General features: G+C 40.2%; 2 protein-coding genes across 2 annotated transcripts; one reads left to right on the forward strand and one right to left on the reverse strand.

The window, feature by feature from the left end:
* The first annotated feature begins 4921 nt into the window (after positions 1-4921).
* Positions 4922-10556, forward strand: LOC108678506. Its single transcript, XM_018166955.2, has 3 exons — positions 4922-7253; positions 7786-8721; positions 9811-10556. Exons 1-2 carry the CDS (start codon positions 5410-5412, stop codon positions 8402-8404), a joined length of 2463 nt encoding a protein of 820 aa, XP_018022444.1. The 5' UTR covers positions 4922-5409; the 3' UTR covers positions 8405-8721; positions 9811-10556.
* LOC108678504 (ankyrin repeat and SAM domain-containing protein 6) lies at positions 8743-24165 on the reverse strand. The gene is made up of 16 exons (XM_018166951.1): positions 23717-24165; positions 23235-23392; positions 21198-21486; positions 20133-20221; positions 18805-18904; positions 18231-18254; positions 17536-17621; positions 16207-16358; positions 15530-15665; positions 14401-14495; positions 13834-13941; positions 12864-13011; positions 11736-11827; positions 11104-11204; positions 10444-10543; positions 8743-10033 (listed from the first exon to the last, which is right to left on the reverse strand). The coding sequence occupies exons 1-16, from the start codon at positions 23799-23801 to the stop codon at positions 9784-9786; spliced, it is 2013 nt and encodes a 670-aa protein (XP_018022440.1). The 5' UTR covers positions 23802-24165; the 3' UTR covers positions 8743-9783.
* Between the last annotated feature and the right edge of the window lie 190 nt (positions 24166-24355).

A 24355-nucleotide genomic window follows, 5' to 3' on the forward strand; every position in this document is an offset into this window, starting at 1 on the left:
AGATTGGTGGATTTTGCTTATAAGGCCGTCAATGATTGGTTCATAAACATACGATCTCCTAACTTTTTTTGAAAGTATAGGCCCGGGTCTCTTGTGAATCAAGTCACGAAAAATTCAAAAATCGGCAACAATCCATGGGCCTATTTCTTCAGTGCCGACACTTCTATTCTAATTGATTTACTTTTATGAAGTAGATGTGCAATCCGACGAAAAATTCAACGTATTAATGAGCAAAAACGTATTCCTTGAAAATATGACACGAGTGGAAGAGGATAAAGCCGCGGTCATAGCCCTTTTTTTCATAGCGGTCATCATTATCGAATGCTAAGTGTTCTTGTAGAGCGCGGAGTGGTAATTTACATTGAATAAGCGGCTCATCTAAGTTTTTATATCTCTCCGAACTCTCGGTATTACTCAGGGAGATTTAGCGTTGAAAGTCTAACACCTGACAAGGCCATTGCTATTTTTAGCACTATTGGCTACTTTTAAGCGATTATGATGAGTTCATAGTGGTTTTTCGTATTGAGTAAGTGAATGAACTACATTGAATAAGCAGCTGATTAATTTTATTTCGTCGCTGCGACTTTTAATTTTCATCACTTTATATTCTCTGTGGTAGAATTTGTTGGATATATAGCCGTATAACCTATGAGACCTAATCCGACCGTGGTTCTTCTAAACACTATTGCAAATCTCCAAGAATCAGTGAAATAATACCGAAACTTCCCACGTAAAGTCCAGGTGTAACAAATGGTCACCGTGCGCTACTTCCTCACCTTCAAGCTGCCAACAACAACATAAACACTATTTGCGAGTGCTACGGTAAGTGTTAACCCTTTACCGCCAAATCGGACTTTCAAGTCGCCTTTAAAAAAACGGGTTTCTAATAATTTCACGTTTTCTTTCATTTTTTCGAAAAATTCATACGAACAAAAAAAGCCTTAGATTTATTTTTTACATATGTGTACCAAGTTTCAAAGTTATCTGTCTAAATAACCAAAAATAAATTTCCAATTTTCAATGGCAATTTCCAATTTCTCGTGGAAATTTCTTTTATTTTGTTATTATTTTATTCCCTGCTTTATTATTATTTAATTATTATTTTATTATTATTCCCTACTCCCCCACCCTTTCGAATTCCCCCCCCCCTTTTCTTCAAAATATTTTCAAAACTTTAACGGATTTAAAAAAAGCTAGAGCCAATCTCTAGGTCTTTTATTTGCGAATCGAACGATATATCTCTCATTACTGTAGCTTAAAAACTCTAGGAGGAGACAGGTTTGCAGTGACAATAAGTGTGGATGTTCAGTAGAACGCGGCAAAGTCCCGAGCGCCTCGATATAGGCATTCAAGGTGGTATGGATACAAGACTAGACAGTACTGGAGCTGAAATTCAGTCAAGGATGGTGGGAACGACTGCATCAACACCATTTCACACGACAGTAGCCTGCCGAAGACCATCACTGCCCTGGATATAATGGACCGTCATGATTCCTGCTTTCCGGAATGTAGCCTTCAACACTTCAAGCCGTCCGTATCTAGGCCGTGGGTCGGACCAGCCCTCGGTCGAACGGCCACTTGTCGAAGTACGATAAATTTTGGAACAGAACTATGCTATCTGAAACCTAACCTCAGATGCGGTGAACGTAAAATTACGTAATTTAACGATGCCTGGAAGTCATATTCGATCTGCGGCCTGGTGGTGCACGGCAGGTGGTGGTCATGGCCGGAAGAGGACAAAGCCGAGTGGTGCACAGCTGATTGGTGTAGGTCCGGAGAGATCCAAGGCGTTCGATTCAGGGCTTATTGGTGCACAAAATTGGTGGTGCACGGCTGCGCTCCCACTAAAGATCAGCGTCTTCAGGTAATTCAGGTAATTTTCGCCTATCTTATATGTGAAGGATCTCTTCCATCCCTAAGTCTAACCTTTTCGCGAACTGTCGTCAAGGCATAAATCAACGTACAGAAATGATTTTGTACTGTTGGATAAGTCAGAATGTCAGCTTTAAGGTGAGACTAAAAACCGGAAAAGTGAAATTTGCGATTTTTACCCAGAAATTTGGGCGGTAAATGGTTAATGCCGACTGGCGATTTACATTGAATAAGCAGCTGATTAATCTTATTTCGTTACTGCGACTTTTCAGTGTTAAATAAATTCTGAGATAAATACGTATATAAGCGTTACACATCTGAAGACTGACGCGATCACGGTGGTTGTTGCTTTAGGCAATATTAACAAATACTATTCCATTTTAGAATATAAAGTGAAGATTTGCAGTTAATATGTTGATGATTGGTTATATTTCATCACTTAGCTCCCAATTTTGCACATTCTTTAGGATAAATGACAGCTAAACATGCACAAGCTGTATATCTGCCTGAATTGCAATCAAAAGAGTGTCTAGAGTTGATAAAACAAACAAGTTTGTTGTTTTTATTGCTCCAGTTATTTATAGTAATATTTGATCAATCTTTCATCACTGAAAATTTTGGAATTACAAAATTTTCCGTTGCAATAGATGGATTATTTGTTCGCCACATGTTCGGCATGGGCATTTCAGCGACTTCTGTATTTGAACTTATGAAGGTGCTGGTATACGGGGACTGTACAACAGTACAAGTTTCAACTGCTAAGTGCTAACCGCCACTAATTAAAATAATATAGCAGTTTCAGCGTTTTCAAGGCTGTAGGCCCGTCGGGCCGTCGCCGATTCTTAGCATTGCAGAACAACCAAAGCTCCACAGTCCACTGTCCATACACCATACTCTCTTTCACAGCTTGTTGCGGGTTTAAATCTTGAGTATATTAGAAATTAACTGATTCTAAAAACCTCTGGTTTGCGTTTGTCACTGTGCGCGCCACCCTGCAGTCCCTGCAAGCATCATGCTGGTGCTACTGGCCTCGTGTAAACTGTAAAGTGTTACTCATTTACTGGGTCTTTCTGTGACCTATGCCATGATGATGCCCATGGCCCAAAGTATCTTTACAATTACATAATAGCTGAAAAGGATGTTTAGGTCCTTTTCAAAGAGACCAATAGCTGCAAAGCATGGTTTGTGCCTTTGTGGTAGTTAGTATTTAAAACTAAAATAATTGAAAGTTGTACACTTGTACGGACCGACTGGCGACTGCTGACTGGTGACTGACTGACCGCTACTACTTTTTTGCTATATGATGTCGAGGTCAGTGTCACTTGTGTCAGTCATCTCTTAACTCATAATTAAGCCTAGTGATTATGACATAATGATTGCAATGAATCTTGTTAGTTTGTATAAAATCTTTCATGAGCCTCGGATGGCTCAGAGTATGTGATGGATGAAATTTTAAAGGATTTTAGGAGATTTTAAAATTTACCATATTGAACAGTTGAAGGTTAGGGATTTTAGCCTTGGAAAATAGGTATGTCCTGCTAAGTGGTAACTGATGTCTGATTATGCTCAAAGTATTCTATGTAGGTAGTCAATATTGGGTGTTATTTTTTCTAAGCTGAGTATGCAAAATAGCCTACAGTTGAAGACTTTCAATGAAAACCTAATTAGGTAGGTACTGAGTTGGTTGATATGTGGCATGACATGCTGTAACTGTAAGCCTGTCTGCCTGTGAGATGTGACCCTGTGATGGTTGTGAAGATAGGCTAACCTCCTACTTGGCTGCTCCTAGTTCTAGAAATATATATAATCTACCTTTATTATTGTAAGACATTCAATTTGAGCTGGACTCAACTCACTCACTCAAGTCTCAACAACATACATTACATTTCTCTGACAATTTTGATTTTATTCAGAGACAGAAAGTCTGGTTTGCTCTCTGTTCCTTGTTGCCCTCAAAGAGAAGAAGAGTGGTACTGGGATAATTTTGCCAGAAATAATCAGAATATAAAATAAGAAGCAAGTCTGTAAAGCATCTCTCACAACTACTAGTTTAAACTAATTCACAATATTTTGAGAATGAGATTTGTCTTTTAATTTGAAGAAATCATCCAATTAGTGTTCCCCATGAAAAGGCCGTGATCAAATTTACTTTAGGGCTGTAACCGCTATATCAATATATACCTAATGTTTGTTGTTTTTGCAATATGGTATGGAATATCTAATGTTCTTTATTCACAGCAAGATTCAATAATACTAACTGCACTGTCCAGTGCATCATAACATCATTCAAGCAGGTTTCATTGAAGACCAGAGAATTTGTTTTATTCGCAATTTTCTTATTAGTTTTTTCAATATATCGAACAATATTTTTAGTTTGAACTGGCAAATCAAAAATCAGGTTACCGATGGACATTTTTATTTCGTTAACGACGTTTCGAATGTTTCTATCATTCATTATCAAGTTAAAAGGCGCATTGAGTGATGAAATTAGCGTCGACATAAGTAAAAAGTCAAGTAAATAGGATACTACTCAAAAATCAAAATTGTTAGGAATAATTACAAAATCACAAAATAATTTAGAATCAAAGCACCGAAAATCACTCCGAAAACAGTCTCAAGGTTCTGACAAATCCAGTAGTTTGAAGGTTAATGGCTGGGGTCCTATCCTTAATGATGAGGGCCTCAGCTATCATGAGTGGGTTGGCGTCGGGGCATCTCATGACGACGCTGGTGCATTCTTCCAGCACCGTACGAGTGATGGTCTCGTTGTGGGCTTCCATCAGGTGGTTCTTTGGTCCACCAGACTGAAGGTGGCACGTGAGACGTCGGCTTAATGTCGTAGTTGTGAGCCCGATGTAGTCCATATTGGGGAGAAGTATACAACCTTCTCTATTGCAAGAAAATTTATAGACTACATTGGTCTCTTGGAAAACTCCCGTTTTTTTGCAGGGGTTATTGTTCATTACAAGATTCTGTATTTTCTTGTTTTTGTAATAAATCAGTAGTTTAATTTTATTATTAGTTATGTTCACGACGTTGTTGTGAACGATAGAATGAAGGATCCGTTCATCTGCTTTATAACCGCTGGTCATTTGGTTCTCATAGTAGATGGTTGTGACGTTTGCGTCAGTCTCTGGTTGATGGTTGTCTCTGTTTTGGTTCGATCGAAGCTTTGAAATTTCCTTGTCAATTGTTCTATTTGCAAATCCATTATTGACTAAGGTTCTTTTGCAATTTTTCAGCTCCGTATTCAAATCATTTTCAGAGGAGCAGGTTTTGAGTGCTCGTTGGATGAGAGCACTTATTGCGCTTCTTTTTTTCACATAACATCATTGTGCACATGTGTGTGCACATTTCATTTCTACTCTCTAAATATTAGTTAAATATTAGTTGAAAGAATATTGAAATTGAAAAGTATTGAACTTCAAGTGCTAGTGCATACTACTATGAGTAGACTAATGCCAGAATACCTTGCTCAGCAAGTCAACATTTCAACTGATTTTCAATTTTGATCAAGATATTCCCAAGGATTGAAAAATGAAGACAACAAAATTTGATGGAAAATTTCTGATTTCTATCAAGCAGATGGGAAATGGTACAAATTGCTATTTGTGTGGCATACAATTTGATGAACTTGACAAACCCTGTTTGTATTCAACTCAGCAGGAATGTTTGGTTGGTGACATGACAATTATGGAATTACTATGTCTCATGCTTGAACTGAAGCTCATTAGTGATAATGCCTCTGTTCATTTATGCAGTGTCTGTTCTGTTTTACTGTCTGAGGCAAAACTTGCAGTTCATCAATTTTCTCAAATTAAGAAAAAGATATCTCAGTTGTTTCACTCAAATAAACAACCAAAAGTGTTTTTTCAGCTGCTCTCTGAAGACTTTGCTATGGATTCCTTGTCATCAGTCAAATCCGAGGTAGAATCTCCTACAAAAGGGTTAGAAGAGCTAGCAGAAACTCGGCCAAGAAAGAGAAAAGCTACTACGTCTTTGATAGAACAGAGCGTGGAATCAAGTAAGACTTTCAATTTAAATGAAGGTCAACCATTGGAAACAACAGAAACCCAAGGAATACCATCTGGAATTCGCTGCTCAGGAGGAGCTAATTACATTAAGAAGATGAACCGTAAATGCGGTAGACCAAGCAAGCCTTTCAAGTGTGATCAATGCCATCTCAAATTTAGTTGTATTGAGGTTCTTGCCTCGCATTGCAATAAGTATCATTCAGCCTTGCGTGATCTCTCCCAAAGTCAATTTACGACAAGCAAGACTGATATATATCGAGTAAGTTCTCATCGCAGGTCTAACTTGCAAAACGACTCTCAGAAACCATCAGCACGAGTTTTGAAAGTCGAGATGATGCCAGATATCTCAATAGAAACGGAATATAATGATGTAGAAACTATCATAGAAGTGACTGACTTTGAAGATGCAACTGGTGAGATTGACTCTATGACAGTTTCTCAAGTCGAAACTTTGAACACAGCAGCCAAATCGGAAGAAATTGAATCATTTATTAAAATCCCTGCAACTGCTTCGATGAACCGAATGCGTAGATTTCCTCTCAAAACTCCTTTGCACCGAGCATCTGAAAAACGAAATTCGCGTTTACGATCAACAACGTTTTTGTCTCGTCAACTTCCCGTGAAAGCTTTGAAGAATCGAAGTAAGAACGAAGTACAAAAAAAGAGCAACCTTAATTCAGTAAGCATGCCAACGACATGTCCTGAAGAGAGTGGCGCAAAAATAAGCAAAATCCGACGGATCGAGCCCAAGCTTCGAACTGTCAAGAAACTTGAACCTGATGGGTCAGTTGTCTACATCGTGTCGTCACACTTCGGGAATTCAGTGCCTCCGTCGCTTATCAAAATGTCCCCTGAATATGTGAAACACATTAACAATTTGCCCGATACAAATTTGATTAATCCCCGTGAAGTCAAAACCGGAGTCAAAAGAGCGGATAAACAATCTATGGTAATTAACGAGGTCAAGAATGCAGCTTTGTCACCAGGTGAAGTCAAAGAATCACGAAGTATGCAATCAAATCTTATTGACCACAGCGCAAATAAAATCATCCAGGTAGCTTCGATGAGTTCTCAGACAAAATCATTAAATATTCCTGCATCAAAATTGATGGTTCTTCAGCCTCTAGCATTGAGGCAGAAACCTCTCTCAGCGGTGGCTAACCCTGTATCTAATCAACACAGGATAGACCCCACCGTTTTAAATGGAATACAATCTGATCAAACCTTTTCTAAAAAAATTGTGGAAATTTCTTCATCACAAACAAGTACCGAAAAGCAAGAGGAGCAGACGAGAACTGCAATTGTGTTGCGGGGTGACCTGTTAGTCTCATCTGAATTTATTTCGGGGTGAGTTACTCGTTTTCCAATTGATTTACGAGCTAAAAGAGACCATTTTCAAGTACATAAACTTTAAGGGACCTAAATTTTACAGTTTCCTTATTTGTACTGAAATGATATTCGTTTATTCTAATTTCTTACATTTAAAATCATTCAAACTTAATTCGAACAAGGCATGAATTGTAATCTTTTTCTTCATAAGTTCAGTTGAACTTCAGCTCCTCTTCCACCTTGTTGGCCAATGGTAGATGTGAACTCGAACACTGGTAGCTGCAGCCTTCTGAGTAAAGTGCCAAAAATAAATGTCTTGGTGGCTATTTAATTCCGCTTTCGCCTTAGGTCCAGTTATAGTGGCGTTGAACTATAGATAAAAACGTTTATCTGTGTGTAATTCGTGGCTATTATTAGGTAAGTTATATCTGAAACCGGGTGACGATAATGTTATATATAAATAAATGTACATAATACTTCTTTTGTCATGATGAATCGCGTTTGCACTATGCTTTGAACTTTTTTTTATAACAACGAGTTTGTGTTACAGGAAGCTCTCCGACGCTCATTTACATGGTGCTGCTACCAAGTCATCTGCTGCCGTTCAACGCCGCACTTATTTGAATGAAAAGTCCTTGCATCAGGCAACTGCCATACACTCTTCGTCCGTAAGAGATGAATATCAACTCGGTTCTTTTTCACACAGCCAATTACCTGCCTCGCTTCTCATCATTTCCCCATCCTCAAATCTGCCTGTTGCTCCCAACGCCGCGCCACCTCTGGTAATATCAAGTCGCGGGAGGCTTTCATCGGAACACGAGACTTCGAGTCCAGTAATAAACGACACAAGTCTACACGAAGATGTCATAAACTTCGATAAATCTGACGACGCCTCGTCTCTCGCTATAATGAAAAACGTCACATTAGACGTCACCTGCGCACACCAGCCGCAAAATTCAGCCCGTGAGAGTGAACCATTCTCGCATTCACTGTACAACGAAGAGTTCTCGTCGGCGTACCATTTCAAACTGGCACCTGATTTGGAGACGCCCACAGGATACTGTGCAGCAGTCGTTTCGCCTTTGAGGGCGGAACTCTGTTCTGAAGCAAGCAACGAATCGAGCGACAGTCGCAGTCAACAGCTGCAGCAAGTTTCTTCTCATCTCTGAACGCATGCTTGCAAAATTTGTTTCATTGCAGCGTGTCTTAAAACGACTATATAAGCACCATACAGCTACCTTGGTGACAACATATTTCCGTCTTCTGAGTAATATTCTAATCATCGAAAATAATCGAAACGTTTGCCTGGTTCCAAAATCCTGTACGTGATGAAACTCTTTTACTTTTTATTGCCTGCATTCTGTCCGGACGCTGGAGTTGTTGGACGGAGGGAGAGCAGCGTCAAGACCAGTTGTACTGCAGACGAGGTGGTTGATATAAACAAGAACGGCCTTAACATCAATGCATATTTCAAGGCCCTTTGAAGGTAGGCAAGGTTAACACAACAGAACAATCACTATAAGTATAATTTGCCAGCAAATATTACACATTCTTAGAGTAGCTACAGTTCTGTTCCATTTCGCCAACTTTATTAACCGGTAAGCATGGTACAAAATTTATTATTGATGCATATGCTTCCCATCATGCGTTATTAATTCGAAGTGTTCACTATCTCAGAAAATATGATTTAAATCAGGGTATCCCGGTACACATAAAATGTTTCTTAAAAAATACCAGGCATGGTTAAAATATTATGGTAGTGGTTATTTAATTATCAAAGTATTTTGTCGAGCTCAAGGTCCATCGGACAAATAATCACAATCCTGAATGTAAAAACGAAATTTCGATCAATTGAATTCATCAACACCAAATCAACAGGTCAGAATTTTTACACAGGCCCTACAAATGCAACGGCCAACACACAATGCAAAGGCACTTGAATATCACATTACGGTAGAAGGTTTGAGCATTTCCCTATTACATTCGTTAATTTGAACATTTATTGTGACAGTATGCAAACTAAACATGCAAAAATACTGAGGCAGCCAGCCCGACTTCTAGTTAGCAGAAGTCCAGTTTTTAAAAAAAACATGCACTCTTTCATCGCCTATATCGACTTTCTTGCATTAAAATCTTGACGACTCGGCTCTTAGCGGTGCGGTGTTCTTAAAAGTGGCAGATTCCATTGCCCCAATTTACATCATCAGTGTACAGTTTTTGAAGGCATGCGAACAATTTTCCTAGTCAATGAACGACTAGAGATCGAGACTTGAATCGCGACAAAATTTCAAATAAATTTCTTAATATATTCATCCTTCTTCACTAATCGGCCATATTCTTTCATGTGCCCGTTCTGTGTGCACGCCTAATTAGAAACTTGTGGAGCTTTGTGCGAACTCGCGTAAGTCACTCTCACCAGCGAGTGAATTCTTTTATGTGGTCATCCATTGATAAGCTTGATGCATGTAGTATTAATTGAAGTCAACCTTCATCACCTGCTACACCAAATATTTTCAGTCATTGATCACATCCTCATTTCTGAAATTGTCTATCGATGGTTTACTTTTCTGCGCAGGCTCTGTATCGCCCTCATGATTTTAATACGAGAACGCTGGTCGTTGATGCCGAGCTCCCTGATGTCGTCTGGCGTCAGTTCGAGGAAAGCTTCGAAATCGACGTCCTGTTCCTCGAAAAATGCAGCGTAGTCGTCCAAGGAAAGTTTATGCAGAATCTCACTGACTTTGCGACTCCCAAGGCTCATGGTTAGCAGCTCAGCCATACTCTGAGGCTGGACCATGCTGGAATGAATATTGGAACAAATTATAAGTGTTGTTGCTGCAGGAAAATTTTAAAAGAATAAATAAGAATATGAAGTTAGAATCTCTTATTTCCGTCCGTCTATGCTTCAACCTGCTAAATGATCTGAGGATAACAAAAAAAAAAAAACTCTGAGGATAACATGCCACTGCTGCTCTGGAACGACGCGTGTCAACGATTGGATCAGTATCAAGAAGATGCGCTGTCTTAAAATATAATTCATTTCAAGTCGCGTTTGACTAAAAATACCTGAATTATAATCTAAACATGATTAGATCACAAGCGAGTTTTAAAGAGATTGTGATAGTTCGAATTAGATTAATCTTTTTAGTTATAGATACGATCTATATTCCGTAATAGAAATGAACGTATGACTTGATAATTCACTGACTTGGATGGCTGGAGTCTGTTGTTGAGGCGCTTCGTTTGTACGGTGGTGCCTGTGGACGCCGTGCCAGCCGACGACTCCGACTCGCTCGCTCGTTGCCGCTCTGTCGTGTCAAAATACAAGTCAATTATTGTTATCGAATGTGTTTCTTATGCGATGTAGTTTGGGTTAATAATTCATGATTATTATTTTCTTTGGTTAGATTAGACGACTCCGACTCGCTCGCTCGTGTCAAAATACAAGTCAATTATTGTTATCGAAGGTGTTTCTTATGCGATGCAGTTTGGGTTAATAATTCATGATTATTTTCTTTCGTTCGATTTTCCATCAGTAGAAATAAATCGTAACACTAATGGCATTTCACGAGTGGTATACATGCGGAACATGGGCCATAACTTGAACATTATAATTACTGAATATGAGCAGACAGAAATTGACTTTTGCGACGTAACCAACTTTTTGGTAATTTAGTCTGCACAGTCATGTTAAGCAACTTGACACTTCGCTTACTTTGAGCATTAACTAGTTGGATATATAAATATGTATATTTTACATGAACACAACGAGCATACTTCAACGCACTTAACAGTTTAGAACGTTCGTCAGTTAAGAGTAACAGGTTCACTGCTCGAGATCAGTTTCTTACCTATTTCTGTCACTTACCTATTCTCTTGAGCAGTACTTTTACGTTGGGTACTCGAGGCGGTGGCTTAATCACGCCAACGTCACGATGTTTGTGCTGAGGCAGCAGTGAACTTTTCCATCTGTTTATCAGAAAATACAGATACTGTATAGTACAAAGTAGAAACACTGAAACCGTGGATTATCAAGATAGATCAAATTTATTTCAACTACTTATCTATTTTTTCGAGAAACAAGGTTGTTTCCGGTCAATACCTCCAGAAAATAACGTTAAATTATATAAATTAAAAATGCATGCAATCAAGGGCATGGAAGGCATTGTTTTTAACAGAAAATCTTTGACATCGATTACTTTGTACAAGAACCGAGCAAACCGCCAGTCAAACTTTGATCTAAATCATAACATCTTTGATCTAAATGATGATATGCGAGGGATAATTTTTATCACAAAATCTTTACCTTATAACACCCTCGCTCGTTTACTGTTTATTGTAAAATAAAATGTGACGAGAAATACAGTAGTTTCGAAACCAGAGTTTTGTTTGAAACTGGAAAAGTACACACGTGGCATATTGACAACCCAAAGTGTAAAAACATAGTTTATTAATATGAATTCCTAATTACACAACAAGCAACAGGAATAAATAACTCACTTGTTACTGTCCAAAGTGCCGTCTATTGGAGGCTTCATGCTCATGGTCGACATCAGCGAGTCGTCCTCCTCGTAGCAGTTGCACGTCAGATTCTAAGAGGGAGAGTAAAAACGCCTTCACATTCAAATAAAAATGACTTCAAATTCATAAATTCATTTTTGAAGTAAAAATGACTTCAAATTCTGACTTCAAATTCATAAATTCATTTTTGAAGTAAAAATGACTTCAAATTCTGACTTCAAATTAAAAATTCATTTTTGAAGTAAAAATGACTTCAAATTCTGAGAAAGAGCGTGTACATGGGGCCAGTAGTGTCGACCATTACAACTTTTAAATGTTTTATCATCATATACATACGACAAATTATCATGCAGCTGGCCTAGGGTAAAGGGTTACTTGGCCTATACATGTGTATATGTAGCGACTATACAAGTGCATATGTAACGCTTATACATGTGTATATGTAGCGAGTATACATATGTACAGTATATGTAGCGCCTATACATGTGTATATGTAACGCCTATACATGTGTATATGTAACGCCTATACAAGTGTATATGTAGCGCCTATACATGTGCATATGTAGCGCCTATACATGTGTATATGTAGCGCCTATACATGTGTATATGTTACGCCTATACACGAAGCCAGTAACACGGTAAATAGTGGCGGTTAGTATTTGAATACTGTACTGGCCGCCACTACAATACCCGTGTGTAAACGCATATTATAAAATTAATAAAACGTTACCAGCCTTTTCATTGATGAAAATAGAGACCAAAATAAACTTAAACACAAAATAATCAAGATGACAATTTAATTTCCTTAACTCCGGCAACATTATTATGATTGATTTGAGTTTTTTGTTGGGTCAAATAAACGATGTGCACTATAAACAAAGTAATGTTTAGAAAGCAGACCAAAATACAACGGAACATCATTTAACAAAGAAATGTCATCACAAAAACCATAACCCGCCCGAGCAGTTAAGTACCATTTTCGGGGGATGATGGGGGAGATATGGGAGGATAAGTACCTACCATTTTCGGGGGATGATGGGGGAGATATGGGAGGATAAGTACCTACCATTTTGGGGGATGATGGGGAAGATATGGGAGGATAAGTACCATTTTCGGGGGATGATGGGGAAGATATGGGAGGATGGGTTCCCCCACGATGGGGGGAGGGGCTGGCGGCAATGCTTCATTGATGATCGATGAGCCGCAAGACTCCGTCAGGTTGCACAGCTCCTTCCTAGGGCGCGTCTTCTGTAGCCTGCGGGACAGGAGGTATTGCAAGGAAATTCAGGAGCCCTGCCATGCCAAGAGTATTTCTCATAATGAATAAATTGATTATTGTATGCAATAACTTGATTATTTTATGTAATAAGTTGGTTATTTCATGCAATAACTTGATTATTTTAAAATCTTTATGTTCAGGGTTGGCTGAGAATTTAAACTAAATCTCATCAAATATATAAAAAGCATACAAATAATTATAAATGAACAGCATTACCGCATTCGCTTGCAAAGTAAATGGATATTATCAAGAGCCCAGCCATGCGTGGATACAAAGAATATTTCTCATAATAAAAAAAATCTTTATGCTCAGGGTTGGCTGAGAATTTAAACTATAGCTCATTAGAGACATAAAAAATACATAAAAATAATTATGAATGAACAACATTATCGCGTTCTCTAGCAAAGTAAATGGATATTATTGTGTCACTCCGCGTAACTAAAAGCCTATTCAAGCTGTATGGAAAGAAAAAAAAAACATTAGAAACGAGAATTAATATGAATGCATGTGTCCAAGCTAGTAAAATAGAATAAAGTTAATAGATTGTAGCTCCAATTTTGGTAAATGCAATGATTAGTGCGCCAACTTTAGCGTTGTAAGCAGCAGAGATAAGGCAGACATAGCATCATTAAGGACACACCGTGACCAGAAGTAGCAGCATTAAGGACACACCGTGACCAGAAGTAGCAGCATTAAGGACACACTGTGACCAGAAGTAGCAGCATTAAGACACACCGTGACCAGAAGTAGCAGCATTAAGGACACACTGTGACCAGAAGTAGAGCTTGCACGCCTCACCAGCAGCCACACAAGAGGCTGGTCAGGACGCTGGTCAGAGCGCTGGTCTGGCCGGCGCTCAGAAGTGAGACGCCGTCAGAGCAAACAGAGCGGCTCTGCCCTGACCTCCTGAGTCATGGCATCATTTCCAGGAGAAAATATCAAGTTAATAAAAACAACACAAATGATACAAGCAGAAATTCGAGTGAATGAAGGGTTATAGTATTGATATCACTAATATCGGCACCTGTAAATATTTTGGTATTCATTTTCTAAAAAAAGACAATAATTAAAATAAAATGCTGTTCATCAAGTGGGGCAATCGAAAGTGTCGTTCAAAACACTTAAAAAATCGGTACTGCCTGTCATCGAGTGGTAAAAGCATCGTAAAAAGGAACGATTTTTCCCATCAAACTTTCATTCGATGGAGGGCGAATCCAAACGCAAGCATCGTTGACATTTCTTGAGATCCAATTATTATTAGACCTAAATGAACTCATTGCGAAAACAGCGTTCAACAATAGAAGACATTTTATTATAGGATACCAAGAACGAGTTCGTAATTTTAGTCAGAGTAAAGGTGCTTACTTATCAGAAACTCTGTTCATCAGCTTCTTGAAGCCGAGGTTGCCCGACAGCTGATGAAGACCTTCTTCATCTTCTGCAGCATCGTCGTCCAAATGCTGTTAAATAAATAAATAAATTAACGTATAGCGACGAGAAGTTGATGTCTCAATACCAATGCTGTTAAATAAATAAATAAATTAACGTACAGCGACTAGAAGTTGATACCTCAATACCAATGCTGTTAAATAAATAAAAAAATTAACGTACAGCGAGTAGAAGTTGGTGCCTCAATACCAAAGCTGTTAAATGATAAATAAATTAACGTACAGCGACTAGAAGTTGGTGCCTCAATACCAAAGCTGTTAAATAAATAAATAAATTAACGTACAGCGACTAGAAGCTGATGCCTCAATACCTGTTGTTCATCAATGAACTACTCATTAGACGGGAAATCAACGGTTTTTTACTTAACAGAAAAAGTTATACGTTAAGGAAGCGAAGTTTTGAAAACTTCGATCCCAGCTCTGTGTGCCAGTTTCTGGTCAGAATCAACAAGGAGGCCGGGCGGTTAAGCTAAGGAAAATTGAAGCAGTGAGTTGCGAGTTCAAGCCCGCAAAATGCTGTGGATGTTCTGCAATGTTGAGAATCGGCGACAGGCCTACGACCTAATAAACGCTGAAACCGCAATTATTATAACTGCTATATATAATTATATAAATAAATACCCAGGACAGCCATCGCCTTCTATCTTTCGCCGATTGTTTTTTCTTCGGTCACTTTAAATTGCAAAGAAAACGGAGCAAATTACCTTCTGAGCAATGAGACCGTTTTCATTCTAATTACTCTGATTTAGTCGATTTATTTTCATCGTATTTGAACATTGAAGAAAACTGCTTCGTTTGTTTTCAAACCTGAAGAACTAGCTATGATTTTACACTATTCCAATATGGAATAATTTTGCACTTTCTAAAAAAATCAAAGCTTACGAACATTTGCAGCCTCATGAATTGTTTCAAATCACAGTGAAATGTAACTACCATGACAATAAGGCATATACAAACATAGATCTAATTTTGGTAATATTAGTGCAATTGACTCAATAAAAACCATTCGCACCTGAGCCTTGATGTAAGCCTTCATAATCCCGCACCTGGGCCTTGATGTAAGCCTTCATGATGTCCTGACACTGGATGAGGGCTGCGAAGTCGAGCACCGTGTGGCCCGTGGGGGTCACGTGGGCCATGTCAGCTCCGCGGTTCAACAGGACCTGGGCCAAGTGTACATGTCTGCACATAAGTCAATAACGTCAACACAAAATTGATCGCCATTGTAGGAACGCAATTGATATCTGAAATGAATAGTGAAGAGGAACAGATAATGAAAACGTTTGGAATGAGACCATACGAACGAGTAGGGTACCATAATATATCCTTCAACTAATGGGTGTTTACATTAGGATTAAAGCACGTTCGTGTATGATTACTCTAGGATCATACCCCATTGCTGACACTCACTCACGAACCAAGAGAATATTTAGCCTATCAACAATGAGATGCATCTCAACGGGACATATTCTGCCGACAGCAGCAGGCAGAGCGTTTGGTACTGGGGCGACATATTGGGGATACGCATTGGGGCGATGCATTGGGACGACGCATTAGGGTGATGCATTGGGGCGATGCATTGGGGCGATGCATTGGGACGATGCATTGGGGCGACGCATTAGGGCGATGCATTGGGGCGATGCATTGGGACGATGCATTGGGGTGATGCATTGGGACGATGCATTGGGACGATGCATTGGGGCGATGCATCGGGACGACGCACCCGTTGTAGAGCGCCAGCATGAGAGGCGACCAGCCGTTGATGGCCTCGACAGCGCAGGCGTCAGCGCCGCGCTCCAGCAGCAGCCGCGCCGCGCTCTCGTCCCCCAGCACCGCCGCCGCCATCAGCGCCGTCACACCTCCGCTGGTGACGGTCTGTGAGACATGTGAGGTGGTGAGACATGTGAGGTGGTGAGACATGTGAGGAGGTGAGACATGTGAGGTGGTGAGACATGTGAGGTGGTGAGACATGTGAGGAGGTGAGACATGTGAGGTGGTGAGACATACGAGGAGGTGGTGAGTCAGACGGTAGTGATACGAGAAGCTAAACAACAATATAACTAGTTTAAAATGTGAACCGATTTTCTTTCATTTTAGAGGTGTGCTAATTTTCACAATAGTGTTCAGTGAAGCACTAGCGTTGTCCAGCTGTGCCGTGATTACAATACGAAACATAACAATGTGTATAAACAATATTGTCAATAACAATATGTGAGGAATATAGAAATTGACGCAGCCAACAATTGAATACACTAATAATATTTGAGTGCTAAACACAAAGCTAAAACGCATCTGATTGTAAAATCCCCATATATACAATATAAATGCGCTAAAATACTGAGGTGGGAAGCACAGTGGTAGATAAGATGATAATTATACAATGGTTTTTCTAACAGAGCATTTCGTCCTGTCCCAAGAATAACCCTCTTATAAAGTTGCGATTTTTATTATTTCATATAGAGGTCACATAAAGCTGGGGAATTATAGACACGAGTTTGCAATGGATTATATATCTAACAATTTCCAAATAATGAAAATTAAATCGCATTTTGATTTCTTAATCCATGATAGGAATGGATACGCGCTCAAACAGCTGCTTTTTTTTACAGTGCCAAGCTTGAAACACACAAAATAGTTCACAAATACATGATAGCATATTTCTTTTGTAAGATTTAAATATAAAAAATATAAACAAGATTAAATCATTTAACTAAATCATGCTTCATTAAAATCTTAAAGAAATGCGTTTTTGATCATAATGTAATTTAAATATTGTTTCATGTTAGTAACAACCTTAACCTACAATGAAATATTCAATGGCGCGGTCCAACATTGAAGGCATCCTACAGACATTAAATGTTCAGTAGCGCGGCCCAACATTACCACAACAGTAAAGCAGCCTCCAACTAAGGGGAATATTCACGCGGCCCAACAACTAAATGGAATTGAAATATTCAAATGGAAATGGAATAAAGTATTGAAATATTCAATAATCATTTCAAGCGTCCACGGCTGGCACATAAGATGGACAGGCTAGTGGCGGGCCGGACACCTTGGCTTGCTGAGGGTCGTCGTCGAGGATGCGTTCCAGAGCTTCATAGTCGCCGGCACACACGGCAGCCAACGCCGTCACCGGATCTGCAACCAACCGGGGACTTTACTTTCGAAAAAGTTAAGAGATCGTAAGTTCATCAGCCAATCATTGACGGCCTTTCAAGCCAAATCCACCAATCATAGACAAGAAAATAGAGCGTAAGTACTTACGTTCACGTAGCGAGTTTTGAAAGTATGGCCTCAGGGACTGTGTTATCAGAACTCACAAGCTTGATGTGTGTTTGTGTGTGGATGTGTTTGTGGGTGTAATTGCGTGTGTGTTGATGTGAGAGTTCTAATATAATCTCTGGTCATTAATCAACAAGAAAGTTCTGCATTCTAACTCTAAAATAAATAGCGGTCTAAGTGCATGTAGTGTACACGTAGCAGCCAGAGTACACGTATCAGCCAGAGTACACGACACGAACGACACGTATCAGCCAGAGTACACGTAGCAGCCAGAGTACACGTAGCAGCCAGAGTACACGTATCAGCCAGAGTACACGACACGTAGCAGCCAGAGTACACGTATCAGCCAGAGTACACGACACGTAGCAGCCAGAGTACACGTAGCGGCTCAAATGCACCATTAATCTGACAGTTGACAGGCACTCACCATTAACCTGACAGTTGACGGCAGTGACAGGCACTCACCATTAAGCTGACAGTTGACAGGCACTCACCATTAAGCTGACAGTTGACAGGCACTCNTGATGTGAACACATCAACATGTTTTATTGATGTGAACACATCAACATGTTTTATTGATGTGAACACATCAACATGTTTTATTGATGTGAACACATAAACATGTTTTATTGATGTGAACACATCAACATGTTTTATTGATGTGAACACATAAACATGTTTTATTGATGTGAACACATAAACATGTTTTATTGGTGTGAACACATCAACATGTTTTATTGATGTGGACACATCAACATGCGTTATTTTGCTTTCATATACGAATAGCATTGGCTACGGGTAATGTATTCATAGAGAAATATAACTCAGTACTCACTGCAGCGAGTGACAGAGAGCGCATTTTCTCGCCGACGAAAACGTGAAGTCACGGACGGACGGACAGACAGACGGACGGACGGACGGACAGACAGACGGACGGACGGACAGACAGACAGACGGACGGACATGGCGAGCACAATAGCGCCTTTTTTCCATAAATGAGAAAATGCGCTAAAAAAGGAGTTAAGGAAACGTCTCTCGCCTGTGTCTTTGGCGGCGGTCTTAGCAGACGCGCCGCGGTCCAGCAGCACACGCAGCACCTCAGGGTGGTCGCAGTATGACGCCAGCAGCACTGCGCTCATCTGCACCAGTCAATACTTGTCGTTATAACATTCCATCTAATCGTTACTATCTACTACTAATATAATTGTTAATAATAATCGACTAATCGTTATATTATTCCATCTGCACGAGTGAAGACTTGTCGTTACATTATTCCAAACAACAACACAAATACCCAAGTATGGTACTAAATTAGTGTTACTACGCAGACTTTTAGGCACGTCACAATTTTATAGGCAGAATCAGATTTATGTTAAAGCACATAACACAAATATACAAGTATGGTACTAGATCAGTGTTAATACACTAACTTTTAGGCACAACACAATGTTGTCAATCAGAACCTGATTTACGTCACAGCACAAATTTTTATGCATAGGTAGATAAATTTCATAAGCACAAAACAAGATTGACATCAAAATTCAAAGTTTTAAGCACAATACAAACAAGAGCTAAGGCCTTATATCAACACATTTCCTCAATTTGTGAATAACAGGGCAATGAAACTTCACTGAAGTTTCATTGCCTTCATTGAAATTTTCAATGACAGTCCGTCCGTCTGTCATTGAAATTTTTAATGAAGGGCCTGAAGCTCATTCACCACGAGCAGGACATGCATTATACTACTACCTACGCTAGGATCACGCAACTCATGTTTCATTAAGATGTAGGCAAAATTATTTTGTGACAAATATTACATTGCGCATGGAGGTCTAGCCTAAGGCTCACTGAATCTATTATTCATCTATAAATATTCAATGACACGTCAAAATGGAACCAAGTATTATTTCCGTGATCAAAATTCAAACGAATTTTGCAATGTTCATTCCTATTGCACAGTTCTATTACACTATCACGTTAAACTTCATTCCTGTTGTACATTTCTAACACACTATCACGTTAAGCAGCCATAATAATAATAATAAAATAGAGGGTAACGGCAGTAGACCAGTACCTAAGCTCCAACATGTTAAGCCTGTCTCTTATACACATCTAGATGTGTATAAGAGACAGTAATTACCTTACAACGATGATAATTACCTGCAGGTGGGCCCGTGGAAGGTGACCCGTAAGGTGCTGCTGTTCATCATCGCCTTCTGCGTAGTGGCGTTGGCGTNAACACGTTAAGCAGCCATAAGAATAATTAAAAAATAGAGGGTAACTGCAGTAGACCAGTACCTAAGCTCCAACACGTTAAGCAGCCATAAGAATAATTAAAAAATAGAGGGTAACTGCAGTAGACCAGACCTGGCCCTCAGATGTAGCGCCGGCAAGCAGCAGCGCCCTCACACAAGCGAGGCTCCCGCTCGCCGCCGCTAGTGCCAGCGCGTTCATACCTGCAACGCAGGGTTACAATTATACGCAAATAATTATAATTATAATAAATATATTTTTTGAATTATAGGGAAAGTGGTTCATATATTCGCCTCATAACTTCATCAGTTATACATAAAATCAGGGCCTATGCTTTCAAAAAAAGTTAAGCGATCGTAAGTTCATCAGCCAATAATTGACGGCCTTTCAAGTAAAATCCACCAATCATAGATAAGAAAATAGAGCGTAAGTACTATTATTATACGTTCACTTAGCGAGTTTTGAAACTATGGCCCCAGCTCAATATGTAGTATATAGTAGTGTATATAATAAAAATATAGTATCAGATTTTTAGATCTAATATGTGAATACTTCTTGTTCGCATTTTTCCCCTCTTTTATACCAATCATGTATCGCAAGCTGCAATACGAGCCCACTCTTTAGAAGCCGTGCTATCAAAAACAGCTACGAGTTCGTTATTCCACCAACCAATCACTGACGGTATTACGATATAAACCCTTCAAACACGGGCGAGAAATCGGCCGCTACGTGTACTTAGACCGCTATGTGTACTTAAGCGAGTCTAGATTATACAGCCCCAAAACTCTTATTATTTGGGCTGTAATAATTTAGGTGAAACCCTCTCTAATTATGGAGCAACTTTTTTTTCAGAGAACATAAGCCAAGTCAAAATGAATAGAGAACAAACATGTGCAATAACAACTAAAATTATTATTAAAAAACAATAACAACTAACATTATTTCATTAAGAAAAAACTTAATTTGAGAGAAAGCAAATGGCAGCACTTCGGACAAGTCGATTGACATCACAACTAAAAATAATTTATTAAAATAACTTTATTGGAGAGAAAGCTCTTGGGACAAGTCGAAAGCACACTTGGAACAAGTCAACTGACATAACAACTAAAAATAATAATTTATTAAAATAACTTGATATGAGAGGAAGCAAATGGCAGCACTTGGGACAAGTGGGCTGACCCATGGAGTTGAAGGTCCTGACGTCAGCACCAGCATCCAGCAGCAGCTGCAGCGTCTCTACACGACCGTGACGCGCCGCCTGCATGGCCGCTGTCCATCCTGCGTCGTTACGAGCCTCAATACCTTCTGCTGGGGGGCCCACTTCATCTGCACCGGGGCCCTCCTCGTGAGCCCCAGCGCCCTCTCCTAGGGCCCCGGCGCCCTGCCCTAGGGCCCCAGCGCCCTGTCCTAGGGCCCCGGCGCCCTGCCTCAGTAGCCTGGCGACCTTTCCTTCGGCTCGGGCGCTCTCCTGGCAAGAGGAACTCCGGTCATTGGCTTTCATTTCAGTTGTTTGAGCAGTTAGCCATTGGCCTTCTAGACAAGCCGTATTATGAACGGTCTAAAATGTGGTCTGTATTATGAACGGTCAGTTCAAACCGGTCTGATTATGTGGTACACGGAAGTCCTTCTCCAGTTAAGATTCAAACAATGATGACAATTTCAAAATCTCTGCGTAGTGTAATAAACTTAATTTGGTTAATGAGGTGATTATATCGGGTTAATTGCCATATAAGACGGGCGTAAATGTGTATAAAGTAGGTAATATGGAACATGTATTGTGCGTAGGTGTTAAGAATACCAAGAATGCGGTTCGAAGCGATGTAGCAAGTGTGTAGGACGTTCTTGTTTCGAGACCGTGGGAACAAGTTAGTTTACATCGAGCGTTGGCGAGCCCAGCGCGAGGGAAATTCCATCGGTTGAGGATTCGGCGAGGGATAGGCTTAACGGTGCGCGACGGCTGCCTATATAAGGGCCCTAAAAGTGGCGCCAAGGGTTCTATTGAGGTGACCGTCACGCGAGTACGATCGGCAGTCTGCGGACGTCGTGACGACCGCGGCCGTGAGGCCGTTGGGTTCGTCGATTTCGAACATCAACGGCCCTGAAATACCTAAACTCATCGAGGCAGCTACGACTCCTGCAAGCACGTCCAAAAAATCTACAAGGAACGGCCGTGACATTGGCATATTTATGTACAGTCAACCTCAACACTACGGTTGCGACTCAGCCCTGTGACAACACGAGAGGCCATGAGAAGTTCAACGATTGTGATGCCGGCAATCAGAAGATTCAAGTTTCGAGCACTGCGCAAGAATCATATCATCGGTACGGTCATCAGTATCGTATGGTCACGATCACCAACCGCAGAAGCGCCGCATTGAGCCCGAAGTAACATCATCGACGATGAAGACTACGCCAGTATTCAGAAGTACGGTCATTGTAAAACAACCTACGGCCAGACTGACCGTGATACATCTATATCGGCGAGGCACGACGGTTATGAAGAACAGCGATCGCGGGACGTGCGGCTACAGCTGCGGTACGGCCACTGGAAATACGGTTGCAAACGCGGAAATACCCTGTACGTGTAGGAAATACCCTGTGTGTACGCGGAAATACCCTGTACGTGAGGTACCTACGGTCGTTGCGGGAGTCGTACCATTCTACGGGAGCGTTCTACGGTTCAACGTTTTCTGGTAAATAAAGAGAAACTTTAGTGATGTTAACTGATAATTTTGATTGTGTTCAGATTACCTATTTCATGTACTAGAGATTTGTGTCAAAGTAAGATATGAACTTGAATTTCCCAATTTAATATGAAATGTACCAGTGTTTCATTACAACCCTCTCTCTGTACTATTTTTGCCGTAAACCTCTTCATTCGAGGACTTACACCGTGCCGGTAATGACCACTGCGGACCCAATCTGACCGATATTAAAGCGATTGCCGGTAAAATAAAGGTATAATAATAGTAAAAATCTCAAATCTACTTAACTTAAAAACCCCTATTTAATCAAATAACATTGGAATGTACTATAGGACAGACGGAAACGGTTCAGTCCTCTACAGAATCAGATTTAATTTATTGAAACATTCGGCTTTATACACCACACTCAACTCGGATAATTACCTGGCCGTCTATGTATCTGGATTATCATCAATTGCTATCAATTTAAATCACCAGTATTATCAATTACATCATCTATATTATTAATTACATGGTTAGATATTCCATTGGCGTACTGGCGACTGCGTGTGTCGGGCGCGGGGTCAGCGAAGTGCTGCAGCAACACGCGCACGGCGGCCGTGGCCCCGAACGCCGCAGCGACGTGTAGTGCCGTGTTACCGTCGCTGTCACGAGCGTTGATGTCGTGACCTGTCACCCAATACAGTCATCACAACCAACAATAGCTCTGTTTCCAAAGTACCTTATGAAGCATAAAATAAAGTGCAATTTTTGAACGAAACTCCCACTTCAAACAATATTTTTAGACTTTACTAATAATTTTTTAATCAACACTAGGTTAAAATTACCCTGCTCCAGATTACACATAGTTTTAACAATCATCAATCAATCGTCAGCTATGGAAAGATCGGGTTCCCAAGGCCGGATACCTTGTGAATCAAGTCACGAAAAGTACAAGAATCGGCAACAGACCATGGGCCTATTTCTTCAGTGCCGACACTTCTATTTCATCACCTTTCTGGAGGAGCTGTTGCAGGAGCCTGGAGCTGTCGCGTTTGGCGGCGAGATGGAGAGGCAGACGCGGGGCCTCCAGAGACATACCCGCCTCCCTTATGTTCTGCGGCCCTCTTCAACGCTGCCTCACCAAGTTATTCACCTCGTCAGAGTCCCCGTCACTTATGTACATGGTTCCTTTGGTATCATATCTTATCACAACCTTGTCATCTAAGACACGCTCTCGCTATAGCATTTTGAACTCTCTTGTATTAATTTGAAAGCATGCAGTCTCAAGTCAAGCTTTACTGAAGAAAATCGTCATAATATAAAATAGAATAATTGCACCCCGAACCTACAGCAGTTCGTAATAAAAAGTGTGTGTTAAGCTACATTTTAGTAAGCATTTCTCTATAGTCCGATGTATATAACAGAGTAAAATGAGACAATCATGCGCCGCTAAAACGATCTGGAAATAAAAATGTTAATGGAGGGTCAGTGTATGAAAAATTGAACATTTCATTTAAATTTTTTCAACATCGGGAAGCTGTTCCCACAATCCTCCATGGACACATACGTGCACAGTCCCTGAACTTCTGAGTAAACGTCACACAAATCTTTTGGTGTGAATATTTAATCTATTAACTTATGCGACGTTTT

This window comes from Hyalella azteca, unplaced genomic scaffold, assembly GCF_000764305.2.
Source record: "Hyalella azteca isolate HAZT.00-mixed unplaced genomic scaffold, Hazt_2.0.2 contig1881, whole genome shotgun sequence".
NCBI lineage: Eukaryota > Metazoa > Arthropoda > Malacostraca > Amphipoda > Hyalellidae > Hyalella > Hyalella azteca.